The 24,557-nt window shown below is 52.1% G+C and overlaps 1 protein-coding gene across 1 annotated transcript in view; it reads left to right on the top strand.

Moving 5' to 3' along the window:
* The window catches only part of CRISPLD2 (cysteine rich secretory protein LCCL domain containing 2), a 63,354-nt gene extending 45,476 nt beyond the window's left edge, over positions 1 to 17,878 (top strand). The window contains exons 14-15 of the mRNA XM_027618792.2: positions 3,322 to 3,455; positions 15,340 to 17,878. Coding sequence (XP_027474593.1) covers positions 3,322 to 3,455; positions 15,340 to 15,394 — 189 coding nt within the window. The 3' untranslated portion in view covers positions 15,395 to 17,878. The remainder of the gene's footprint in view (positions 1 to 3,321; positions 3,456 to 15,339) is intronic.
* Positions 17,879 to 24,557: the final 6,679 nt, after the last annotated feature.

The following is a 24,557-nucleotide window of genomic DNA, read 5'->3' as shown; positions in this document are numbered from 1 at the left end:
GCTCTTGGGGTTAGAACAGGTCATTCAAGGCCACCTAGCAGACAAGTGGTGGAGGCAGGATGGGCTCCAGTCTCTCTGAGACCAGACTTCTGCTGATGGCAACTGTTAATAAATTTGCGTTGCTCGGGCCCTAAGAAGAGAAAGTGGACAAGCTGTACCTTCATGGAAGCTTGCTCACTGAGAGGAGACGTGTTGGAGGAAGGGAGAGGAGAGGCAAGAAAGGGGAAGACAGGGTTTGCCAATGTTGCAGTCGCTTGAAGAGGTGTGTGCTGATCAGGGACAACAGCCGTGCCTATCTCGTGAGGAAGATCTGGCTGTCCCCGTGAGGTTTTCGTACTCATGGCCCACAGCTTGATGGTATCACAGAAAATTTCTGTACCACTGGTGTCCAGAAATCCTCCAAGGACAGGAGGCAAAGGACTGTCCCAGAGGGCGCAAAACTAGAGTGTAGCACCTCTTGGCGGCGTTTAGTTTTGAGGATGCGCCTGCCGGAGGCGGGCTCAGGTCCCTCCGGGCGGGTGCTGCAGCCGAAGTGGCCCCGGGCCTCATGTCTGGTAACTCAGCAGAGTGAGCAATAGCCCGAGAGACAGAAGAAATGCCAGCCGGTGAGAACAGCAAGCACGTTCGTACCCGCACAGCTCACCACCCCTAAAAGTGCGTTTAGAGGAATTCTCAAGTCTCCCTCTCTCTCTGAGATGCCCGCAAATGCATTGCTTCCTAATCTCTGGGGGGCACAAATCCTTTGGAGAACTGGAAATTTATGGATCCCTTCTCCAGGGGGATAGTTAAAAAGGCTTCCTTGTGCAGACAGGGTGATCAACTGTCCCCGCTTCCCTGGGGTTTCCCACATTCAGCGCTAAAATCAGGGAAGTTCTTGCTGGCCTGCAACTCTGGGGCCTCCCAGATCCCCTCAGAGCCCACTTCACTAAGGAGCCCTGTCCTCGTCTGTTTGTTTATCGGAGAAGGAAAGATGCATTGGCACAGGGTCATACTTACCTTCAGTGACTCAAGCGACTCAGTCACAGAAAGCAAGAATTCCCATTCTTAGGTCCTCGGTGTGATAGTTTGCTTGGGCTCTCAGACTCTGCACTTTGCACAGCACGATGTACTTCCCAGGGACCCGGCTTCTCCAGCAGGACCTGGTTTTGAAGGAAGGGCAGGAGCTCATCACCTGGAGGGGGTCCCTGAGAGGGACTGCCCCAGGCTCCCGACGTGTGAGATTTCAAATCCATGTGAGATTTCAAATCAGAATTTTCAAAGAGCCCACTTGAATCCATTCACTCCTGTCTGGTGTTAAGAACCTGCTCGATGGGTTGCTTGTCCCGTTCAAAGGGCAGCTCAGGGTGCGGACTTGACCACTTCTGATGCCCCATGTAAGCAGAATCATACAGGATTCTTCATCAGCCTACTCTTCACAAAGGAGTGGGTTAACCACTGGCTGGGTTAACCAGCGGTTGGGACCCGAGTCACCCCACAGGTGATTACAGGGTCCCAGGTACTGTGCAGACAGGTGGCCTTGAGAGACAGCCAAGCCCGGACCCCCCCCCAGAGTGACCGTCACCTGTTGGTGTTTGCAAACTTGGGTCATGGTCCGCCGTGGCCTTGCCTCCACTCCCTGCACAAAGCACCGTCCCCCTGCCCCCTCCTTGACACACACGGAGTCTGCAGGCTAAGCCCCTGCTGATGGCCACGGTCATGGCTGCAGGTCACTAGGTCATGAATGAAGGCAGGACTAGAGTCTGCCCTGCAGATGTCCGTCTGACTTTAAGTTGGCAACTTGCTGAGCTAGATTGAGCAGCTGGTTCTATCAGTGTGACTCAACATGTTATCGATGTCTCAGGGGCCATTCTCCTGGTGACTTTGTTTTCTGACTCTTTGGAAGTCATCACACTTAAGGGATCTCATCAGTGGAATATTTTGGTCATGAGACGGTGGTCAGAAGCTGTATGGGTTTCTTATGGCTGCTGTGATAGATGAACACAGACTTAGTAACTTCGTGGCCTTACTCTCACGGTCTGGGGGTCAGAAGCCCAGCACAGGCCTCCCCGGGCGCAGGTCAGACTGTCAGCAGAGCTTCATTCCTTCTGGAGACCCCCCCCCCCAGGGGCACCTGTGTTTCCATGCCTTTCCCACTTTCCGGAAGCCGCCCACAGTCCCCGCTTGTGCCCCCCACCCCCGCCCCGCATCTGCAAAGCCAGCCCTGTGGCATCGGGCACCGTCACCCTGTAAAGATGCTGCAGGGGGCTCTGGGGTGCGGTAAAGACTGACACCCCCTGCCAAGGCCAGGGTTGGATTTTTACCCCAGGCTGGATGACAGGATCATAGAAGTGGCAGGAGAGGGTCCCCCACGTGGTACTTCACCTTTGTCGGGGGTGACTCTGAATCAGCCCATCAGGGCGAGTGAGGACCAGCTGCCCAACCCCTGAATGAATCTCCTCAGTTTGAGAAATGGTGATTAATTAGTCTCAGACATTCCATCCTGAGGATCGTTTTTCTATTGGATAACTAAAGACCCTAATGAAAATTTAACTCAAGGGTTTATTACCCAGGAATTGGACTACTTGGTAACTTTGGAAAACAGCACACCCTGCCCCTCCTTGAAAGCCAGCGGCTCCCTTGGCCCCTAGAATAAACCTCAGCTCCCCCTGCGGTCCTCACAGCCCCACGGGATGGGCTCCATTCACCTCTCCCACTCCATCCACACTCCACCTGCCTCTGTATTCCAGCCACCCGGGCCCTCCCTCTGTTCCTCAGACATGACAAGTTCACTCTTACCCCACGCCCTTTGCACAGGCTGTTCCCTCTGCATGGGATGCTCTTCCCGGAGATGTTCCTAGGCAGTGACCCGTTCCTTTTTGGCCTCCAAATCTAAGCTCCAGTGTCACACCAAGAGCAGTCTTCCCAGATTAACTATTCTAAGAGTGTCTCCACCCCGTCACTTTATCTCACAAGCTGGTTTTATTTTCTTCACAGGTAGAGTGGCTTGTTTGTGTATTTACTTGTCAGGCTCCCTCAACTGCATGAGGGTCAAGTCTTTCTTTTGTTCCCTGCTGAGTTTTCCTGCATCTAGCACAATGCGTGGCAGCGAGTAGGTGCTCAGAAAATACTTGCTGAATGAATGAATGCATGAATGAATGAAGGAGGCCAGGTCTCTCTGGAGAGACCCCTAAGGAATCAAGGGGATGATGGGTATTTCCTAGAGGTGACTTGACACTCCCCCTCACCCCCAACCAGGCCACCAAGAACTGGTTGGTGGCAGCAGGGCCTCGCCCAGGAACACAGCATCCTTGACGTTGATCATGGCTCTTCTGGCGCTTTCAGAGTTCAAGCATCTGCAAGACGGCCGTGCACGCGGGAGTCGTCCCGAACGAGAGTGGGGGTTATGTGGACGTGATGCCCGTGGATAAGAAGAAGACCTACGTGGGCTCGCTCAGGAATGGAGTCCAGTCTGAAAGGTAGGGCTGTGTTCTCCGGCTCTTGACACCCAGGGTCCACCAAGGGTGCCCCTGGGGCACCTGGGAGGGAAGCCAATGACCTTGACCTTGGGAGTAGAGCTTGGGCAGGCTTGCGCTCATTCTCACCAGAATACCCAAGATGAGCCTGTTCTTTTCTCTTCCTTTCTGTTTTAAAACTAAGAACTTTTTTCTATGACAGTATATGTTTTTGTAGAAGACTTAGAAGCATCCCATAAGCCCAGAGAATAACAATCATCCATAACCTGCCACCTGGGGGAGTTACCGTGAGACTTGTGGTGTGTCTCCCTCTGGTCCTTGTACTTGGCATGCATGCCAAGAAAACAACTGGGGTCAACTTATGGCGACACAGTGGTTCTCTGTAGTTAACGACAGTGTAGTGACATCTGCTACAGAAGTAAGAGCAAGGGGTCTGGAGCTCCGCCTCTCACCGGCTTTGTGCCTTCGAGCCAGCCACCTGTTGATTTCCTTGTGCCTCAGTGTTCTCACCTGTGATATGGGGACAGCACTGGTCCCGGCCTCACAGATTGCTGGAGGATTAACCCAGTGGCTGTCTGGTAGCCGAGAGCAGCAGGCCCTCAGGAGAGGAGAGCTTAGTACTCTGTGCTTTCACTGAATAGATCATCAAGGCTGCTCCTAAGTCCACCCCCCCCCCCCGTGTCCCTGCTGGTGACCCCACACAGTCGCATCCAGTGGGTGCCCCGCACCTGACTTCCCGGTTGGGCAGCCCAGCACTTTGCCATCCCGGGGGGGCCGATCGTCCCCGTGATGACCAGCCTCACGGGGGAATGTCTGCACCCGCCAATGCTTGCTTCTGGAAATCCCTGGAAGTTGACATTCCTAGATCAAAGACCGCGTAAACGTCTGAGGCTTCGGCTATGCCTTTCCAGAACGGCCTCAGGCTGCCAGTTCATCTTCTGGCACATGTTGCTCATCCTCACCTGTGTCCCTGTTGTCTGCGGAAGCACCTCACGGGCCTCACAGCTCAGGGATCCAGGCCCCCGTCCTGGGGTTTCCTCTTGAGAGCCCCGTGACCTCACACAAGGCACCAGCCTTTCCCGAGCCTCGGTTCCTGTGTCTGTGAAATGGGTCTCATGACTCGCCTTCCCCGGGGCAGATCCCTCCTGGGGGTAGAGTTGTTCTTAGGGCTGGTGGGGCAAGATACAGAGACGTTGCAGTGCTGGAGGCTGGAAGTCCCAGATCAAGGCATGGCGGGGGGTGGGGGGGACTTCCTCCTGAGGCCTCTCTCCTGGGTGTATAGACGGCCGCCTTCTCCCTGTGTCCTGACAAGGTCCTCCCTCTGTGCACTTCGGGGCCCTACTGTCCTCCTCTAAGGAGACTGGTCAGATTGGATCGAGCTTCACCCTTGTGACCTCATTTTTAACTTCATTATCCCTTCAAAGACCCTCTCCAGCTACGGTCTCCCCCGATTCTGAGGCATCGGGGGCTGGGATTTAAACATAGGAATGGGGTCTGGGGGACACAGCTGAGCTCATAACAGAGGGGAGTGCTGAAATTTTATATTTGAGGGGCCTTCTTTTGAAAAGGAGTATAAAATCAAGAACACAAAACGTGCCAGGCCCCCAGAAGCTTAGGCTTTCATGGCCCCCCCATCCTCCCGGGCTGCCTGGGAGTGTCAGAATGGTGCCGCTTGTGGGGATGCTGCAGAGTGGCACGAAGATCCCCCCGCAGGGGCCCACACAGGAACTCTGTCCTGAGCCCCGACGCTGGAGCGAACAGCATCTGCATCTTCAGCATGGGCAACCTTTGTTTGGGAAAAGCTTAATGAAGGGAAATTCCACTGATTTAATGGGAGGGAAATGAGGCAGCTGATTAGGTGGCATTTCCTGGCCAGGCTGGGAAGAAGTCCCGGGACAGCACTCTGTTGAGTTATCTGTATCCCTCGAAGAGGAAACGGTCTTGCTGAGAAAGGTGGCAGGCCGGCCTCTGGGCACGCTGCCCGGCTCATCCCTGAGCGGCTCCCCGAGGGCAGCCACGCGGCTTAATGTGCGGCCCCCGCAGGTGGGTGTCTGGGACGGGTCCCCAGAGTGGCTTCTTTCCCACTGTCAGCCCCCCCGCCCCAAGACCCGTCGTTCTTTCTCTCTCCCCGAGGGACCCACCCAGCATCGCCGTCATCATTATAAATATCTTCCAGGCAGGCTTTCCCAGGCCCAGAAGTGGCGCTGCCCACTGCACCATTCAGAAAGGTTTTAGGGAGTTTCTGCAGCATCTCCAGAGTTGAGATCCCGCTTCCCTTCCTCCTTGGACTCGCTCTCTTGTGACTCAGTTTCCCCACCTATAAAGGAGAAGGTGATAACATGCCCTGGGGTAGTGGTAAGGTGGTGGGTCTCAAACCGGCCCCCACAGACCAGCAGAATCCAAATCAGCTCGGAGCTTGCTAGAAAAGCAGGTTCTCGGGCCCTCCCCAGACCTGTGGCCTCTGAAGCTCCGGGACTGGGCTCTGTGATCTGTGCGAACACGAGTCCCAGGGGTCCTGGTGCAGGCGGGACGATGACATGAGGGCGGTCGCGTCCCCCGCACACACAGGCACCATGGGGGACTCTGATATTCTGCAATTCGGACTCATTCTCATGGGGTGCCAGGACCAGTGCTGGGGTCCATGGGTGTCGAAATGACACAGGCCACCCTGCACACACAGAAGGGAGAGGCTAGGCCATTTGGGAGCCTGCTCCCCTGCTCGCCAGCTGGGTGTCTTTGGGCAGGCAGGCTCCCCAAGCTTTGGTCTCTCCTCTGCCACATGGTTGCCGTGAGGATCACTGAGATGGTTTGTGCCGAGCACTGCCTGGTGGCTCACTGTGAGTGCCCGATGAATCCAGGGCCCTCTTGGCTATGATAGCACTTATAAGGTCTGTTGCACACCGCCGGGCACCGTGGTTCTTGCACGCAGGGCCAAGTGACTTGTACGTAAGAAATGGGCTGCGTGGGTTGTCTTTTGGCACAAGGGGGAAAGCATCTTGCGGGAACTGACTCTTTCATCCTTCCATCCATCCTTCCATTGCACACTCACCCATCAGGGCTCATATGCTTGGTGAGCATGCACGATGTCCCAGGCACCTGGATCCAGCAGGGAACACACAGCTGATCTCTGCCCAGGTGGGGCGTGTCATCCAGTGGCGTTAGAGCTGAAAAGAGAAATGACCACTGCCATTGCAGGACCCCGGGCATCACTGTTCTGGGGTAGGGCAGGCAGCTGAGTACATGAAGCAGGGCCCAGTGTCACGAGCTGGAGTCTCCTCCTCGGTGACGTGATTCCACCCATGCCCCACCCTCCCCTTGTTTGGATGGGGGCCTCAGCAGCCCTCTGCACAGAGACCAGGACTGAGAAATCTCCCCAGAGCCTGTTCCCATTAGGGACTGTGGGAATCCAGCCTGGGGCTAGAGGGTGGCTCTGTCCCCAACGTCTGCTGGTACCCGAGAGAGATCCCAGTCAGTCCCAAGGGAGTTGTGGATACTGGACACTCTGGGACCTGTGCACAGCAAACTTCATTCTAAATTTAGGGAATCCTCCAATCAAGCAAGCAAACAAAAGCCTCCTGAAAAGAATTCTCAGCGCATGGGCCAAAAGTCAGTCCGGCTGCAAAGTGGCTTTGGTTTAGCAGTGGTCTTTTTCTAGAAGAGGATTTCCTGAGAGTTTTGAAGGATGAGTATGCAGAAGTGGGACACTCTGGGAGGACGGGAATCTTCTTTCTCACACACATGCCCGCAAAGGATAGCAGAGGAAAGGAAAGGTGTCAGGAAGAGCTTTCGACGTTGGGACTAGGGTTTGCCGGAATATTCTCATAAAGAAGCTGGACATCTGGATGGATATCAGTTCAGGAAATTTTCCTAGACGAGGACCATTTTTTTAAGATCGATTTCACAAGGAGATTGGGAAATAGACCAGTGAAGACAGATAGCATTCTTGGTCACTTGGTTTTAACAAACATAATACAGAGGTAGATGGTATATGTGTAGGTGGACTTTCATCCAGAAGAGGGCTATTCATGTTGTGTTTGTGGGGCAGCTTCTGTGTGCCAGGCACTGACCTCCTGGGACACGTCCAGCACACACTTAACTATGAGCCACCCGGGATTCTAAATTTTCTAGTAGACACAGTAAAAAGTAAAAAGAAGGGGAAATTTAGAATATATTTGATTGAATTCAGTGTATCAAAAATACTACCATTCTAATGCGTATTAATAGAAAGTTATTGATAAGAAATATGCATTCTTTTTTTTTTAATAAATAAGATCTTGGAGATCTAGTGTGTATGGTGCACACACAGCACATTCTCAGTTTGGGCGAGTCACATCTCAAGTGCCCAGTAGCCACTGTGACTGGTTGGTGCCTCTATTGGGCAGCCCAGCTCTGGGACTCTTAAGGGTTAGGTGTCTGAAAATCTCTCAGTGTATCCAGAAACTCGGAGAAGCAGAAACCATTAAGCTGTTGTTTCCAGATGGCATGAGCTCTGCCCTCTCCCACAAGCCAGCTGGACCACAGCTGGGTGTCAGGTTCCCTCTGCTGTGCAAATGGGTGGGTTGGCCCCTCCTGCACCCTCTAAGATCTGTACACACAGTAGCTCATCGAATCCCCCCAACAGCCCCATGAAGTGGGGACCCCTGTTATCCCCACTTTATCAGCAAGGAAAGGGAGGCACAGAGAGGTTAAGTGACTCGTTCAAGGTCACCCAGCCAGCAAGCCACAGAGCCATGATCGGATCCAGACCGCCTACCACAGCCCCCATGCTCTTCACCAGCACATGTGACTCCACGCCACAGATAGGTCCCTCAGCCTGGGCCACAGGCCCTGCCTAGGAGGGGCCAGGGGGAACGTTCAGTATGAGGGTGCACTTGTTTCTATCTTGAAACGTATTTATTAGAAAAGAAATACATACTTATTATTTAATAAGTCTCGGGAGTAGAAAATAAGAGTCCCCCACAGGTGCCCTGTTGACCTCTGTTAATTGCTCATTTATAGCTTTCCAAGCCTTTTCCCCCGGGGCACATACAACACGCGTAAAAATCAAGATGGAGAGCATACGACACACACTGTTCTGAAACTCTTTTCCCTAAAGGATATTTTTATATTTCATGAAATAAGGGGAAGAGTTTTGACGGAGTTCGGGCTTTTGTGGGGAGAGTGCATCCATCACCGTGTGCGGCCCCGCCGCATGCCAGGCACACCGTCCTTTCCCCGAGGGAAACCGTGTAGGAGGGACGCTGTTTGCAGCTCACGCTGACCCCGTGCACCGACCCCGTGCTTGCCCTGCAGAAGCTCGCGTTCTCTTCCTAGTGCCCCTAAGGACTCGGGGCTTCCACGAACGCTGTTTTACAGATGTGGGAACGGGCTCAGGGAAATGGACTAACCAAGGTCCTACAGATAAGATCTGAAGCCGCGTCTGACTCTTGAATTCTCCTGGAAGATCAGCAAACAGATGAGACTCTGGGAGAACAAGGTTCGAATCTTCGAAACAAACAAAATACCTACGCAACACACAAACATCTATACACGCATACGTATATACATATCAGTACGTATATGAACACGTATATGTAGAAATGATATTTCTTTTTTTTTTTTAAAGATTTTATTTATTTCACAGAAGGACACAGCGAGAGAGGGAACACAAGCAGGGGGAGTGGGAGAGGGAGAAGCAGGCTTTCCGCCGAGCAGGGAGCCTGATGCGGGGCTCGATCTCAGGACCCCGGGACCATGGCCTGAGCCGAAGGCAGCCGCTCAACGACTGAGCCACCCAGGCGCCCCTAGAAATGATATTTCTTAATTAAAAAGAAATCGCACACTTAAAAAGCCAGGAGGGCAGTGAAGGGTTCCTTTCCTGCAGTCTTTTGGACGCTGGGTTCCGTGACTCCGTTGGAGCGAGCCGCTAGCTCGTGGGCAACCCCAAGGTCCTTCCCGGGACAGGCCGCCCCGCGCTGGGAGCTCCGTGCCGTACTGTCATTGCAGTGTGGGTGGTCTGGCGCCAAAGGGCCATCAGTCCCTCCCTGAGTGACCTTCACTGGCAGCTCCGGATGCAGTCCAATGTTTGCTGCTCCTTGCGGGCCTGCAACCTCCCCTCTCCCTCCGGGACCTGGGGTGGGCCGATGTCGCCCTCGGAGATGGCACAGCCGCAGCCTGACTGCTCAGGATCATGGTTAGGGGCCTCGACACACCTGGGTCCACATCCCAGCTGCACCTGGAAAAAGGTGTTCGATTTGGGGCAAATCGCATCATCTCTCAGAGCCTTGGTTCCCTTTCTGTAAGCGGCAAGACCCTTAGAGATCTCAAGGGGTGGCCTCGAGGGGTGCACGGGGTGAGATTACATGAGGACCTAGGTGGCATCTGGCGGGCAATGGGGGGGCAGAGCTGCCGGCTCCCAGGGGTGCATTCCTGCCGCGAACCACTCACCAGGGCTGAGTTGTGACCCCCTGAGGCTGCAGACACTGGACGTTTCCCAGAGCGCCCTTGTCACAGCTCAGCCCCAACAGATGAGCGCCCTGCGCGCTCGGAGTTAGCTGGAGGGGCCCCCTCGGGGATTTGTGGCCAGGGCTGGTTCTCCCCAGCTCTGCGAGGGTCTTCCGTGTGGGCTCTCTCTCCCTCCCTTCTATCCTTTTCTTTTTAAAATTTGGGAGACCTCAATAAATAATTTTAATTTTAAAATAATTTTAAGAAATTAATTTTAAGAGATTAAAATCTTAATTTTAAGAAACTTCAAGAAGATAATTTCAGGAGATTACGATCACTGAAAATCCCACACCCAGTGTCAACATTCTGGTGTGTTTCCTTCCAGATTTTTTTCTGTTCACCAACACCTTCTTTCTTGTTTTTGTTTTTACCCAAAAGGGACCAGACTCTGTGTATTGTTAGGTTAACTGGTTTTTCCAGTCAGTAACCACTTGAACATGCTCCCAGGCCACGACCCAGGTAGCCACACCAATGTTTCAGTGGCTGCATCTTCTTCCCTTGTGTGGACAGACACACATCTGTTGACAGACATCCGGGCTAGGTTTTTTGTTTGTGTTTTGCTTTGCTGAGATAAACAACACAGCAGAGAACATCTTTGCACAAGCCCGTGTACTTTCCCAACAGTTTCTTAAGATAACTTCCTTTTAGTAGATTGGTCACGGCGCCGGACGGTCTCTCTCCACGGGGCAGTGAGCTTGCTCCGGGTTAGATCTGCCCCCAGCGGTTTCTTTGGCAGCAAGAATGAAAGCCCCTTCCCTCACCGTGCAAGGTCACAGTGGATACAATCCTTCCCCGTCCCACCACCCTCTCGATGTGTTGTCCCTCCCTGAGACCCTTCACTGGCTCTCCTCTCCGTTCCGGGGACTTGCTGAGACCGGGGCCTTTGCACCCATTGTCACCTGACCCTGAATCCCCCACCCCCAGCTGCTAGGTGGGGGGTCCCCTGGTCATTAGCCTGACACACAGCTGCTGCCTCCCCATGCTGTTCTGGTCCCATCACCTTGCATCCCTCACCCCTGCCCTGCTCCGGTCCCATTACTCTGGTCCCATCACCCTGCATCCCTCACCCCTGCCCTGCTCCAGTTCCATGACTCTGGTCCCATCACCCTGCATCCCTCACCCCTGCCCTGCTCCGGTCCCATTACTCTGGTCCCATGACTGCATCCCTCACCCCTGCCCTGCTCCAGTTCCATGACCCTGGTCCCATCACCTTGCATCCCTCACCGCTGCCCTGCTCCAGTCCCATTACTCTGGTTCCATGACTCTGCATCCCTCACCCCTGCCCTGCTCTGGTCCCATTACTCTGGTCCTATGACTGCATCCCTCACCCCTGCCCTGCTCTGGCCCCATTACTCTGGTCCCATGACTCTGCATCCCTCACCCCTGCCCTGCTCTGGTCCCATGACTCTGGTCCCATGACTGCATCCCTCACCCCTGCCCTGCTCTGGTCCCATGACTCTGCATCCCTCACCCCCACCCTGCTCCGGTCCCATGACCCTGGTCCCATCACCTTGCATCCCTCACCGCTGCCCTGCTCCAGTCCCATTACTCTGGTTCCATGACTCTGCATCCCTCACCCCTGCCCTGCTCCAGTCCCATTACTCTGGTCCCTTGACTGCATCCCTCACCCCCACCCTGCTCCGGTCCCATGACCCTGGTCCCATCACCTTGCATCCCTCACCGCTGCCCTGCTCCAGTCCCATTACTCTGGTTCCATGACTCTGCATCCCTCACCCCTGCCCTGCTCTGGTCCCATTACTCTGGTCCTATGACTGCATCCCTCACCCCTGCCCTGCTCTGGCCCCATTACTCTGGTCCCATGACTCTGCATCCCTCACCCCTGCCCTGCTCTGGTCCCATGACTCTGGTCCCATGACTGCATCCCTCACCCCTGCCCTGCTCTGGTCCCATGACTCTGCATCCCTCACCCCTGCCCTGCCCCGGTCCCATTACTCTGGTCCCATTATTCTGCATCCCTCACCCCTGCCCTGACCCAGTCCCCTTTCCCTGTGTGGTTTTACTACCAGGACCTGTCACTCTCTGAGATGATCTCTTACCCATATTTAGCTGTTATCTCTCACCCCCAGTCTAAGGTCCGTGAAAGCAAGAACCTCATCAGTTCTGTTAACCCCATGTCCCCAACACACAGCCCAGCGCCCAGCACATAGTAGGTGCTCAGCTGCACACCGGTTGAATGACAGACAAATTGCTGAGTTCAGAAATTGGTTCAGAACTCATTGAATGATTTTTTTCAAAACTTTTTATGAAAATTATTTAAACCCTTTATTAAAATGGTTCAATGCCTTTTATGGAAATTGCCCGGAAATGCCATGCCAACGGACACTCCCTTCTTCTGTGTGTGATAGTTACAACCAACCCAAGGAGAGAGTTGGGACCAGAGGGCGAGGCTTAGGAATGGCGGGTGGGAAGGCTGGCTTACAGTTTATCAATCACACCCACTCTTCGTCAAACACGCACAGCCGCCGACTCGGCCAGCAGGACGGGGGCTCAGTCTGCGTTTGAGGTACAAACAAATGGGGACCCACCCGAAGGCCTTTTCGAGTAGCCCAATCCCAGAGGAATTCTCCGCCTGACACAGTGGATGAGACTGACACTTGTCACATCGACACCCTCGGTGGTGTCAGCACGCTGGTCTGATGTGTTAAGAAATATTCACCCCGTTCTGCAGGGTCTGCTTTTTGCCTCTGAGGTGGATGGGCTGCTCAGTGGGAATGCTTCATAGGTACCTTGGGGCATTTGTCCGGATGACAGCCTGACTGGCCATCTCATCCCTGGGTTATTTGAGGCCCTGTGATGGGGAGAAGCCACTGCCTCGTCTCTAGAATTTACAGTAGTAAGTCAAAGACACAAACCTTGGTATTTTCCCCAGTGTGGCTTGCCCACCGTGAGGAGTAGACGAGAACCTTGCGGCTCTGGGTGGCTCTCCCAGACTGTTCATTCAGGCAGAGAATCTGGGGAAATCTTGCAGCCCAAAGGCCTGAGGAGGGCCCTGGAACTTGAGCTTTCCAGAAACCAGCAGGGCAGCCGGGGTAACCCCAGCCCCGGCACGGCCACTCCCTCCGTCCGCGGTCTGGTGGGGAGCTGTGGGTGCAGAGGCCGGCGGCCCAGCATTCTGCTCTGTCTGGACGCCTGGCTCTTGCTCACGGCCCCATCTCGCCAAGTGCTCCCATCTGATACAGGTTTCAAAAGTTCAGTCCCAGGGTAGCCAGAAGCACGGAGCTGCCGTGGGGAGAGGGGGAAAACAACCAGGAATTCCAAGCAGCCTGCTTCCCAAGGATTGCTACCCTTCCCGAGCCGTCTGAGAGGGCAAAGGCCATCTGTCTGGTCCGGCAGTTTCAGCTGGAGGGGAGACTCTTACAGGAAATCATGCTTAAATCAAGGCTCGGCTGTTAATCTTATGCTCAAACTCATTCATAATGAGCAAAATGCAAGTGAAAACTCTGTGTGGATGCCATGCCCCGCTCTTGAATGGCTGAGCTCCAAAAGCTGGATACCACACCGGGCTGGCGAGCTCGTGGGCTGCCCTGGCTGCCTCACGTGCTGTTGATAGGACTTGTCCATTGGTGGGGCCCTCGTGGAGGGCAGTCTGGCAAGCTGTCCAGATCACAAACGCGTGTGTCCTGTGATCCAGCCATACCACCCCTTGGGGCCGATCTGCAGGTGCTCTCATATGTGTGTGGAAAGTCCCAAGGACAAGACTGCGCTCTGTAGCATTGTTTGCAATAGCAAAATCTTAGGAGCTACTAGAGCTCCATGAATAGGGACCCAGTTAGCTCTGTTGGAATACTTTAAAAATAATAGGATACTGTGCTGCTGAATACAAAGCATGGGGAGGCTCTTTGTGTACCGCAAGCTGTGAGCCTCACAACGGGGGCTGGCGAAGATGCAGAGCCCCCACAAGCCCCTCGCTTGTGGCTGGTGGGGAGATAAGATGGGGCAGCTACTTTGGAAAACAGTTGGGCAGCTTTTTAAAAAGGCGAACATGTGTTTCACCTATGGACGCAGCGGTGCCACTATATATCCAAAAGAAGAACGTGTCCCTACAAGCGTGTGCCCACAAACGTTCCCAGCAGCATTTTTCATAGATGCCCAAAGTGGAGAGAATCTATATATCCATCAGCTGGGGAAGGACTAAAGAAAACGTGGGCTGTCCCTGTGATGGCATATTATTCAGCCATAAAAAGGAAGGAAGTACGGATCACGCTGCCAAATGGGATAAGCCTCAGAACCATCCTGCTGAGCGGAAGAAGCCAGGCGCTCAGGCTGCGTATCGTATGATCCCATTCACGTGAAATGTCCAGGACAGGCTGATCTGCACGGACAGAAGTTGCCGGGGCCAGTGGGAGGGGAATGGATTAAAACTGGGCGTGAACAGTCTTTTGGGGGTGATTCTAATCATCTAAAACTGGTTTGAGGAGGTGACTGAACAACCCTATAAAATCACTAAAAATCACTGGATCGTACAGTTTAAAAAGGGTGAATTTCATGGCATGTTATACCTCAGTAGAGCTGGGGTTTCTTAATTTTTATTTATTTATGTATTTATGTATCGAGTGTGCACGCGCTGGGGTGGGGAGGGGCAGAGGGAGCGAGAGAGAATCTCAAGCAGACTCCATGCTCGGTGCGGAGCCTGACACAGGGCTCGCTCCCACAACCCTGAGATCATGACCTGAGCCGAAATCGAGAGTTGGCCACTCGACCGACCCACCCAGATGCCCCATCAGTAGAGCTATTTTTTTTTTTTTAAAGCCCTCAGTTAGCCGAAGGCCTTAACTCCTGCCTTGAGAGAATGACTGTTACCAGCTGTGTGACCTTCGGTAGCTGTGTGACCTTGGGTAGTAAGTCCTTGCTTTCTACTGCTGCTGTTTTCTCACCTGCAAAACGAGGTCACGGATGGCACCCACCACGCGACGAAGGTGAAAAGGCGTGTACACAGTGCTTTGCGCGGTGCTCGGCGCGGTGTCCTGGCCCCGTCGGCGTGTGCTGTTTCAGTTAACCGCGGCTCAGCCAGTCAGCCAGATGGCCCCCGTGGAGGTCGACAGGTGGTAGCCAATGCCAAGCAGAGGCCTCGGAGGGTGCACTTGGTTCAGACGGACTGGGGCCGGCGAAACCCAGATGGAGCTCAAAGAAAAGAACTTCACAGCCCAGCCTGACCCAGATTCAGACCCAGGCCCGTTTGCAAAGAGAATGGAATTTGCCGGCTCTTCCTGGCCCCGGGGACAGGAGCTGTGTTTCCAGCAGCCACGGGGAGGTGTCCCTCTGTCCCTCGGCCACGATTCTCCCACCTCGGGGACAGGGGGCACCCCGCTCTCCCTTCCCAGAGCCAGTTCTGTAGAAGACCCTTCTGATCTTTCAGTAATGTGCCCTCTGCCTTCTTTTTCAGCTTGAGGACCCCTCGAGACGGAAAGGCCTTCCGGATCTTTGCTGTCAGGCAGTGAATTTCCAGCGCCGGGGAGAAGGGGGCATGCGTCTTCAAGAGGGCTTCAGGGTTTTGCTTTTTATTTTTGTCATTTGGGGGGGGTGGGTGGGCTGGGGATATAGAGAGGCAGGAAACTTCCTTTGAATGGCGTTCGGTGTCACACCCTTTGTGCCTTTGTCTCGAACCACATGGAGAAACAGCGTCCCGGCCGGACAGCTGGTGACTGGTCCTGCTGAGGCCGAGGGTCTCCGTTTGTGTGCCCACTCTGCACGGACAGTTACCAAGGCGTTCCTCCCTGGTGCTTCTCGGTGGGCGGCGGGGAGAGGGTTCCAGGCCCTCGGAGATGGCGGGGATTTGGAGCTCACGCCGGGGGAGGCACGCAGGGGCGGGAAGAGGTAGAGTGAGCGCCTGCAAGGCGAGTTTCAGGAATGGAGTAGAAGGTGGTTATTTAAAAACTTTGAAAACACAGTCCATCCCTACCAATGGAGAAAAATGGGTGTAATGTTTGCTGGTCAGACACATGGGCTGGAACCAGGGGGCTGGGGCAGTGAGGCCCGGGCCCTGCCCCGCCCCCTCCCTTGCCAGCACCCCGCCTCCAGCAGGCTGGTTCTGTAGACAGCAGTGCTGGTTTATTTAGAGTTCCACAGTAACTCCAGAGATTTATCTTGTCTTTGTCTTCCCTTTGTCCACGTGGCCCGTCTGTTTGCTGCCGTGACCTTTGGTCTCCTTGAGGACAAATGAACCAGCATCCTTTCTTTGCCCCCTCCCCGTGCGGCTCCTGGCCCAGCCCAGACTGGTTTATGCATCACCTTCCCCACCAGGGTCTTTGCTTTGCAAGCAGTTCTGTTGGCAACACCCTCCCCCCGCCCCTTTTTTTTTCTCAACTCTTAGTGTCTGTTGGTTCCACTGAGGTGTCTACAAACAGCCGAAGGAGGGCTGTTTTGTTGCTGCTTTTAAAAAGCGACAATGAAATCCGCAGAGTCCCCATGCATCGGATGACCTAGTTTTTAGCAGTGGGAGGAATGGATTACTGAGTACATTCCTCGCCCAGGTTAGCAGCTCTGGGAAGAAGAACAGTTTGTGGTTATGAAACCAGCCTGCGGTGCAATAGCAAGAGATGGTAACACTCTAGAAGGATTTCTCTTCCTGTTTTTGTGGAACAATTCTTGCCAAATCCTCCTCGGGCTCCGAGGAGCGCGGTGCTCTCTGGGTCCCAGTTTATAAAAGTTCTTCATGAGCCCAGACCAGAAACCCACAGTGAAATAAAATAACTTTTTGTAAATAGCATTGCTTTGCAGAAGGTAAAATTCTACCCTCCGCCACGAGGCTGGCTGATCTCTCACTTTTGTGAACGCCGGGTTTACATTTGATTTCACCCTCCGTCAAGATATTTCAAAGGCAAAGGAACTAGCAGAGGGTTTAAAAAAAAAAAAAACAAAAAAAAAAACCAAACCAAACAAAGCAAAACCAAGATGGTCCGGACAAGGAAGTCTACCTGGGGAAGTAAGCTTGATGTGTTGCCGAGAGTATCCCTCCCTCGTGCACACACTGGAGGTAAATAGCTTCCTTCCTCCACCTTTAGGAATTGGGTAAGAGCAATGCTACCCTTAGCTCAACGGAGCTGAACTTAGCAGAGCTGTTTTTCCTTCGTGCACTGTGGGCTCGTAGTAATTCATAGGTTTTGACGATTCAGCCCTAAATGTCAGAGCACAAGAATTTGGTCAGCCTGTCAGTTATGTGTCTCATGACAGCCCAAAGATCTGAGTACTTGGAAACTTCTGGATCCTAGGTGTTGTGCTGCTGGACGCTTACTTCCTCAGCCCCTGCTCTGCCACCAGCCTTTTGTGGTCTGTGGCTTTGTTGGGACTGCAGGGTTGGGGTTTTTAGAATTCGTGACTATCCAGGGGCTCTTCCCGGAAGCATCCTTCCCAAGGGAGAATCTGAAACGTCTGGTGTGAGCGGACCCCATCACGTTCGACTCGAGTCCCCCGGTTGCTGGATGCCTCAGTAACTGGCCGGTCTCATGGGATCGGCAGTCCTCACCCAGAGCCAGAACTCGCTCTCCTCTCCACACTTACGAACATTTTGCAACTGGAACCATTTTTCTTCTGAAAATGGAAACAAGGCTGCAAAGTCTAACCCCCTGTGATTAGAGACCACCTCTCATTTTGTGTGTTAACAGGACCCATCGTGCCATCGGCATGTAACCCACATAGAAAGATGACAAATCAGGCCAACACTGTTTCTGGGTCTCCCGCCCCCAAAATGAAAAGTTCTTGTTTCCTTCAGATTTCTGCCCCATCACGTTCTGGTTTTTTATATTGTCTGTAGGCTCACTCAGCCCGCAGCTTACATGTGTGCTTTTTTCTATGAAAAATGATGTATTTTACTACTTCCTATGTACAAAAGTTTATTGTAAATTTGTGTGTGTGTGTGTGTGCTTTGCATGAACAGGGACCACGTTGCTGTTGTTTCAATAAAACTGGTTTGATTTCTAAAGTGTTTCTGTGATGTATCTTTTTTTGGACAAATCTGAACAGTTTGTGAAATAAAACGTTTAAAACCCCCCTCGAAGACTCTTGGCTGTTTTACTTTCGGAACTTCTATCAGGAACGTCACGCTGAGGCAGGGAGATGCCAACCCCTGCAGTATTTTCTGGCGCCTCGGGGAAACCTCCATCCGATAAGCAGGAAGAGATGAAGAGATGTCGCTTAATGTGTGCAGACTACGTATGGATGGGGTGGGGGCGGGGAGCTTGTCAAAATGCAGATTCTGGGGGCGCCCAGGTGGCTCAGTCAGTTGAGCATCTGACTCTTGATGTTGGCTCAGGTCACGATCTTAGGGTTGTGAGATCGAGCCCTGCGTCAGACTCTGTGCTGGACATGGAGTCAGCTTGAGATTTTCTCCCTATCTGCCCCTCCCCTGCTCACACACGCTCTCTCTCCCTCTCTCTCTAAAAAAAAAAGAAAGAAAAAATACAGATTCTGGTCCAGCGACTCTGGGCTGGGGCACTGGAGTCTGCATCTCTCATGAGCTCCTAGTGACGTGCATGCTGCTGGCCCCCGAGAACATACCGTGTGTGTCAGCGAGGAGTCTGCTCGGGTGCCCACAACAAAGCAGCTCAGACCTGGCGGCTTCCACAACAGAGATTTACTCCCTCCCAGTTCTAGAGGCTGGAAGTCCAAGATCAAGGTGGCAGCAGGGTCGGTCTCTCCCGAGGCCTCGCTCCTTGCTTGCAGACAGCCACCTTCTCCCTGAGTCCTGGGCTCTGGGCAAGCACCCCTAGTCCTACTGGGTCAAGGCCTCACCCTTGTGACCCCCGTTGAACCTTAATTAACTCCTTAGAGGTCCTGTCTCCAAATATCGTCATGTTAGGAGTTAGGGCTTCCACATCTGAACCTGGGGAGGGGGGGACATCAGCCTCTTTTGGTGATTGCCGTCATATGTTCCCGTGTGTCCCAAGCTGCTGTAGCCATGGGGGGAGGTACAGGGGCTTGGCTGATCTTTACGTCTCACCATCAATGCTTCAGCCTTTGTGTTCTCAGCACCCCACTTATGTTCTTTCCGTTGGTGGTGGAGATAGCTTTTCTCTGTAATGTGTATACCTAGGCTTTGAAAATGTGGATTTAAAAATATTGCATGAGCACTTATGCAGCTGGATTGCAAAAATCACAGACATTGGATAATAACTGATGTCTGGTTCACACTGGTTTCTGACAAGTACATGGTCAAGTCCACGGAAATGACCCTGTTGGCAGCTCCCCGCAGGGCATTGGGGGGGGGCCTCTCCTGCCACCCCCACCCCAGATCTGCAGGCTTTTCCTCCTGCAGCTGATTTGGTCCCTTTTATTTCAGATATGATATTTTTCCATCCTAGAATGCCCATCTGGTTCTTTTCCTAATTTTCTAATTCTCCATGAAATTTCTTTTTTTTTCCATTTATTTTGAAGATATTTTCCTTTATGACTTCAGCATAGATACGTCAGCTAATTCCTATGTCTGGGTCATTGTGGGATCACTCACCATTGATTGCCTTTTCTCTTGAGCCGGAGTCGACACACTTTTTCTTAAAGGACCCAACCAGTAAATATTTTAGGATCATGAGCCATAGCATCTCTCTCATGAAGCCTCAACCAAGTGTTTGTGGTTTGAAGGCAGCCATAGATAGGCATAAATGGATAAGCGTGAGTGTGTTCCAGTAAAATTTAATTTTTTTCTTGAGACAGTGCAAGTGGCGGGGGGCAGAGGGAGAGGGAGAGTGAGAATCTTACGGAGGCTCCACACCCAGCATGGAGACCAACACAGGGCTCCATCTCACGACCCTGAGTTCATGCTCTGAGCTGAAACCAAGAGTCGGACACTGAACCAACAGAACCACCTAGGTGCCCATAAAACTTCATTTTTAAAAGCAGATGGCCAGCCTGCAAAGCATCATTTGCTGACCCCTTCTCTTGAGTATGGACATTGTAAAAACATTTCTTTGTATGTCTAGTAATTTCAGATTGTATCTTGGACATTGTGTTAATGCATCATGGAGACTAGATGGTTATTCTTTGAGCAGGAAATTAACTTGTCTGGACTCAAATTCTGGACACTGCCCCACTGCAATGTCTGGCAGCTGAAATCATTCAGGTTTTGTTGGTCTTTGCTGCTCTGCTTGGAGTCTGCTCTCTGCATGCCTGGTTCACGGGTCAGCGAGAGACTTGGACGCTCCCCTCCTGCGGCTCTCTCCTTTCTGGGGTTTCCCCTCTCCTTTCTAGATGCTATGCCTTCTGGTTCTTTAAGACTTCAGGCTCTTAGCAGACATTTAGCCAACACTGCATGGTGCTGGCTGGGCCTGTCTTCGGGCAAAAAGTTGAAAAATGTATGAGACTCATGCGGTGCTATCTCCCTTCCTCCAAACGTTGACTCCTACATCTCCACCTGTCTGCTTCTCTTGATAAGCATCAGGGAGTTGTATTTTACATTTTTTTGGAGGTTATGGTCTCCATGTATAGGATGGTTGGTTGGACTGTAGCCCTTCTGCCATTACTGGAAGCAGAACCCCCGAGTCTGTGACTTAGAAATAGTTTTCCCAGATGTCTTGGCCAATAAATCTCAACTTATACCCCCATTGGTCTGGATTGGGTTCCACAGCCACTCCCAGCTGTAAAGGAGTTTGGAGATATGTGTATTTTTAACCATGCACAATGTAGCTCCTCCTGGAAAGGGGGTCTTACTGAGGGAGAAGGAGGGAAGAGGCCTTGAGCGAGCAAGGGGCAGCCCTCCTGGGAATTTATCACAGGTGCATTAAGTTCTTGGGGCCACCGTAACAAATGGCCACAAATCTGGCAGCTTAAACAACTGAAGTTTATTCTTTCACAGTTCTAGAGGCCATTAATCTGCACTGTAGATATGGGCAGGGCTGCACCCCCCTCTAAAGGCTCTAGGGAAGAATCCTTCCTTGCCTCTTCCGGGTTCTGGTGGCTGCAGACATTCCTTGGCTTGTGAGCACATCCCTCCAGTGTCTGCCCCATCTTCACATGTCCTTCTCCCAGTCATAGATTTAGGGCCACCCTAAATCCAGGATGATTCCATCTCAAGCTCCCTAACTAATTATATCTGCACAGGCCCTAGTTCAAAATAAGATCACATTTGGGTGTTCCAGGAGGTCATGAATTTAGGGGGACACTAATTCAACCCAATCCAACAGATAGAAACCTATCCTGCAGGCTGAGTGACGGTAGCTACTGGGCATCTTATCTCTCTGGACACCTTGCTGGTAGATGCACTGCTGCTCCCTCTTTGGGATTTTGCTGGAGCGCCTTTGTAGCTCTTCTCCATCAGAGCCGTGCTCCCGGGATCGCTGAGTAGTGTGGCTTCGATGTCCAGTCTCTGCTCCATCCGCTTTTTCCTCCTCAGCTTGTCTTGGCTTGAACCTTTGATATGACACTTCTGAGGGCCAGGAGAGGAACCTGGAGCCAGCGGGTCTGGATTCCAATCCTGGCTCTACCACTTATGATCTGAGAGACCTCGAACAGGTTACTGAACCTCTCTGTACCTCAGTTTCCTCAAATGTAAACTGGGGATGATGATAGGGTTGTTCTGAGACTTAAACACGTTAACATAATTTTTTTTTTTTTTTAGATTTTGTTTATTTATTAGAGAGAGAGAGAGAGCACAAGCAGGGGGAGCTGCAGAGGGAGAGGGAGAAGCAGGCTCCCCGCTGAGCAGGTAGCCTGACATGGGGCTCGATCCCAGGACCCTGAGATCACAACCCGAGCTGAAGACAGACGCTTAACCAACTGAGCCACCTAGGCGTCCTTAACATCATTTTTTAAAAAAGTGTTTGGAAGCCTGGCACATAATTAAAGCTTTATACATAGTAGTTGTTACTGCAACAAATACCATTATTTTAACAAATGTGTTGTGCTTCCCCAGTTTTTTTCCCTCTAAAACCCTCCCCTGGGCCTTCTGGCAGCAGGCCCCACCATCCTGGCTTCTACCTCAGGGAAGGGAGGCCCCAGAGGGTCAGTTTTGGCTTTTAAATTTCTAGACAGACTTTTCTGTTTGTTTTATAGCTTTTTACTTTTACATAATTTCAGACTTGTGGAGAAGTTTCAAGAATGTTACCAGAATTCCCACATAGCCCCCGCTCGGATTCCCCAGACGTGAATTAACATGGACCGCATTTGCTGGATCCTTTTTTTTTTCTCAATTCTTTAAGAGGAAGTTGCAGACACGAGACCCTCTTTGTCTCTAAACACAGTTGTGTGTATTTCCTCAGAATAAGGGCATTCTCTTACTCAGAAGGAGAGATTTCCTTACATAAATCCTGGTATATTTATCTCAATTGGGAAATTAAAGTGGGTACATTCTATGACCAAATCTACAGATAGAGACCTTGCTCAGATTGCGCCCACCGTCCCAGGAATGTCCCTGCAGTAACAGAAACTCTCAAATCACGAGTCTTCTTCAGCCTCCATGTCTTTTTAGTATCCTTGACTCTGGACAAGCACCTCCCTGTATCTTCACCTTTTGTGATGTTTTAAAATTATTGGCCAGGGGCGCCTGGGTGGCTCAGTCATTAAGCATCTGCCTTCGGCTCAGGTCATGGTCCCAGGGTCCTGGGATCGAGCCCTGCATCGGGCTCCCTGCTCAGCGGGAAGCCTGCTTCCCCCTCTCCCTCTCCCCCTGCTTGTGTTCCCTCTCTCGCTGCGTCTCTCTCTGTCAAATAAATAAATAAAATCTTTAAAAAAAATAAAGATTATTGGCCAAATATTTTGTAGAGCGTCCCTCCCATTGGGTTTGTTGGGTGTGTCTTCATTAGGAGATTCTGGTTAGACATTCTGGGCAGGAATCTCCCACAAGTGGTGCTGTCCCTATCTGGGGGGGGGGGGGGTTGTGGGAGGCACCCGTCTGTTCGTGATCTTGCCATGGATGTCAGCTTTGATCACTTGGTAAAGGTGGTGTCTGCCACGTTTCTCCACTGCCAAGGTCTTTTTTTTTTTTTTTTTTGTAATACTTATCTTGGGGGAGACAAAGGTTGAGGCTATGTAAATATCCCATTACCCATGAAACCTTCACTCACTAGTTTTTGGCTCCATTGATAATTCTCTCCTGAAACAAGTATTCTGGGGTGGTTGTCAAATGGAAACTTTTCTGATTACCCTCTGCCTTCCACCTTTATTAGTTGGCACAACCCTGGCACGTCCCCTCTTCATTTACTCACACACACAAATGTTGTATTTTCTGTTTTATAAATAAGTTATATATTTGTACATACTTTGTATATGATGTCCATACATTAATACCTGCACACACACATTGGTATGGCTGATTCTAGCATCATGCAGGGGATCACACCACTGTATACATTTTCTGTTTCAGCGCTCGCCCCTCCCAGACTGGGGCAGAGGGAGCCGGGCCAGCTGCTTCTGAACGCCTTTGACATGAGCCCCATTAGCTCTGGCACAACATGTTTCCTGGCTCATCCTGTACTTTCCTCTCCCCAACCCTGGAATCAGTCACTTCTCCAAGGAGCCCTGGTTCCTTTTAGTGGAGATTATATCTAAACAGACGCAAAACTCTCTGGCAGAGAAAACTGATTGAAGGAAAGGATGCTTGTATCTCAAAAGCCACATCTCAGGGACTGCACAAAAGATCTGGGGAGAGTCTGGTTCTTTGCCTTCCTGAGCTCTCCAGATGACCGGAGAGCAGCCTGAAGCCGGGTGCCGGCCATCGTCTGCAGGGCTCCCCAACCCATGAGGTGGAGCCCTCTCTTCCTGGAGAGGCTTAAAGCATCTGACGCCCACTTCCCCAGACTCCCTTGCAGCTAGGGTACACACAAGTGGCATGCCTCTGATACTTGGAACTAGGAGCCCCTGATTCAAGGAAGTTGGTGTCCAGAGTTCTTCTCTCAGAGCAACAGTGGGAGCTTTGGGAGCAGTAGGTAGGGACGACGGCTTTCAAGAAAATGAAATATAATAATAACAATAAAATACCGTGTGGAACCTACTTTTACTAAAATATTATTCGTTTATCTGCAACTCCAATCGGACTGGGTCTCCTGTGTTTTATCTGGCAACCTTGGGTGTGGGGCTGACAGGAGAGTCCAGGCTCCCACCCCGGGGGCTGCATGCCCACGCTCAGGCACCCAGCAGGGGGGGGTCCCACCAGACCAGTTTTGTGGTGTGATTTTGGAGGCTGTTTCCGGCTGCAGAACCTTCCCACCTGGTCCTCCAGCCCTCCCCGAGATCCTGTGGTATCCTCACTGTTCTCATAACAAATCCCTTTTCTGTTTAAATGAGTGCAGAGCACTGGGAACAGCCACCTCTGCCCATCTCTTGTGCTGAAGCCAGGTGGGGAAGAGGGGAGGAAGCCCCCGGATCGGTCTGGGAAGCCAGAGAGTAGAATGGGCTTGTCTCCTGCTTCCTTCCAGAACTTGCAGGATTCCCCAGCCCATAGGCTGAACCAACCATCCATCCTTCCTTCCTTCTGTCCATCCATTATCCTTCCCTCCTTCCATCCATCCATCCATCCATCCATCCATCCATCCGTCCATCCATCTGATGATTATTGAGCACCTCCTGTGTGTTAGGCACTGTTCTAGGTCCTAGAAGTACCACAAATGACAAAACAGACACAGATGCGTGGTCTCCCACGTGGAGCTTACATTTGGGTGGGGGTGGAGTGTGGGGGGG

Source organism: Zalophus californianus, chromosome 17 (genome assembly GCF_009762305.2).
Source record: "Zalophus californianus isolate mZalCal1 chromosome 17, mZalCal1.pri.v2, whole genome shotgun sequence".
Classification (NCBI taxonomy): Eukaryota; Metazoa; Chordata; class Mammalia; order Carnivora; family Otariidae; genus Zalophus; species Zalophus californianus.
This window is presented reverse-complemented; position numbering and strand designations above follow the sequence as displayed.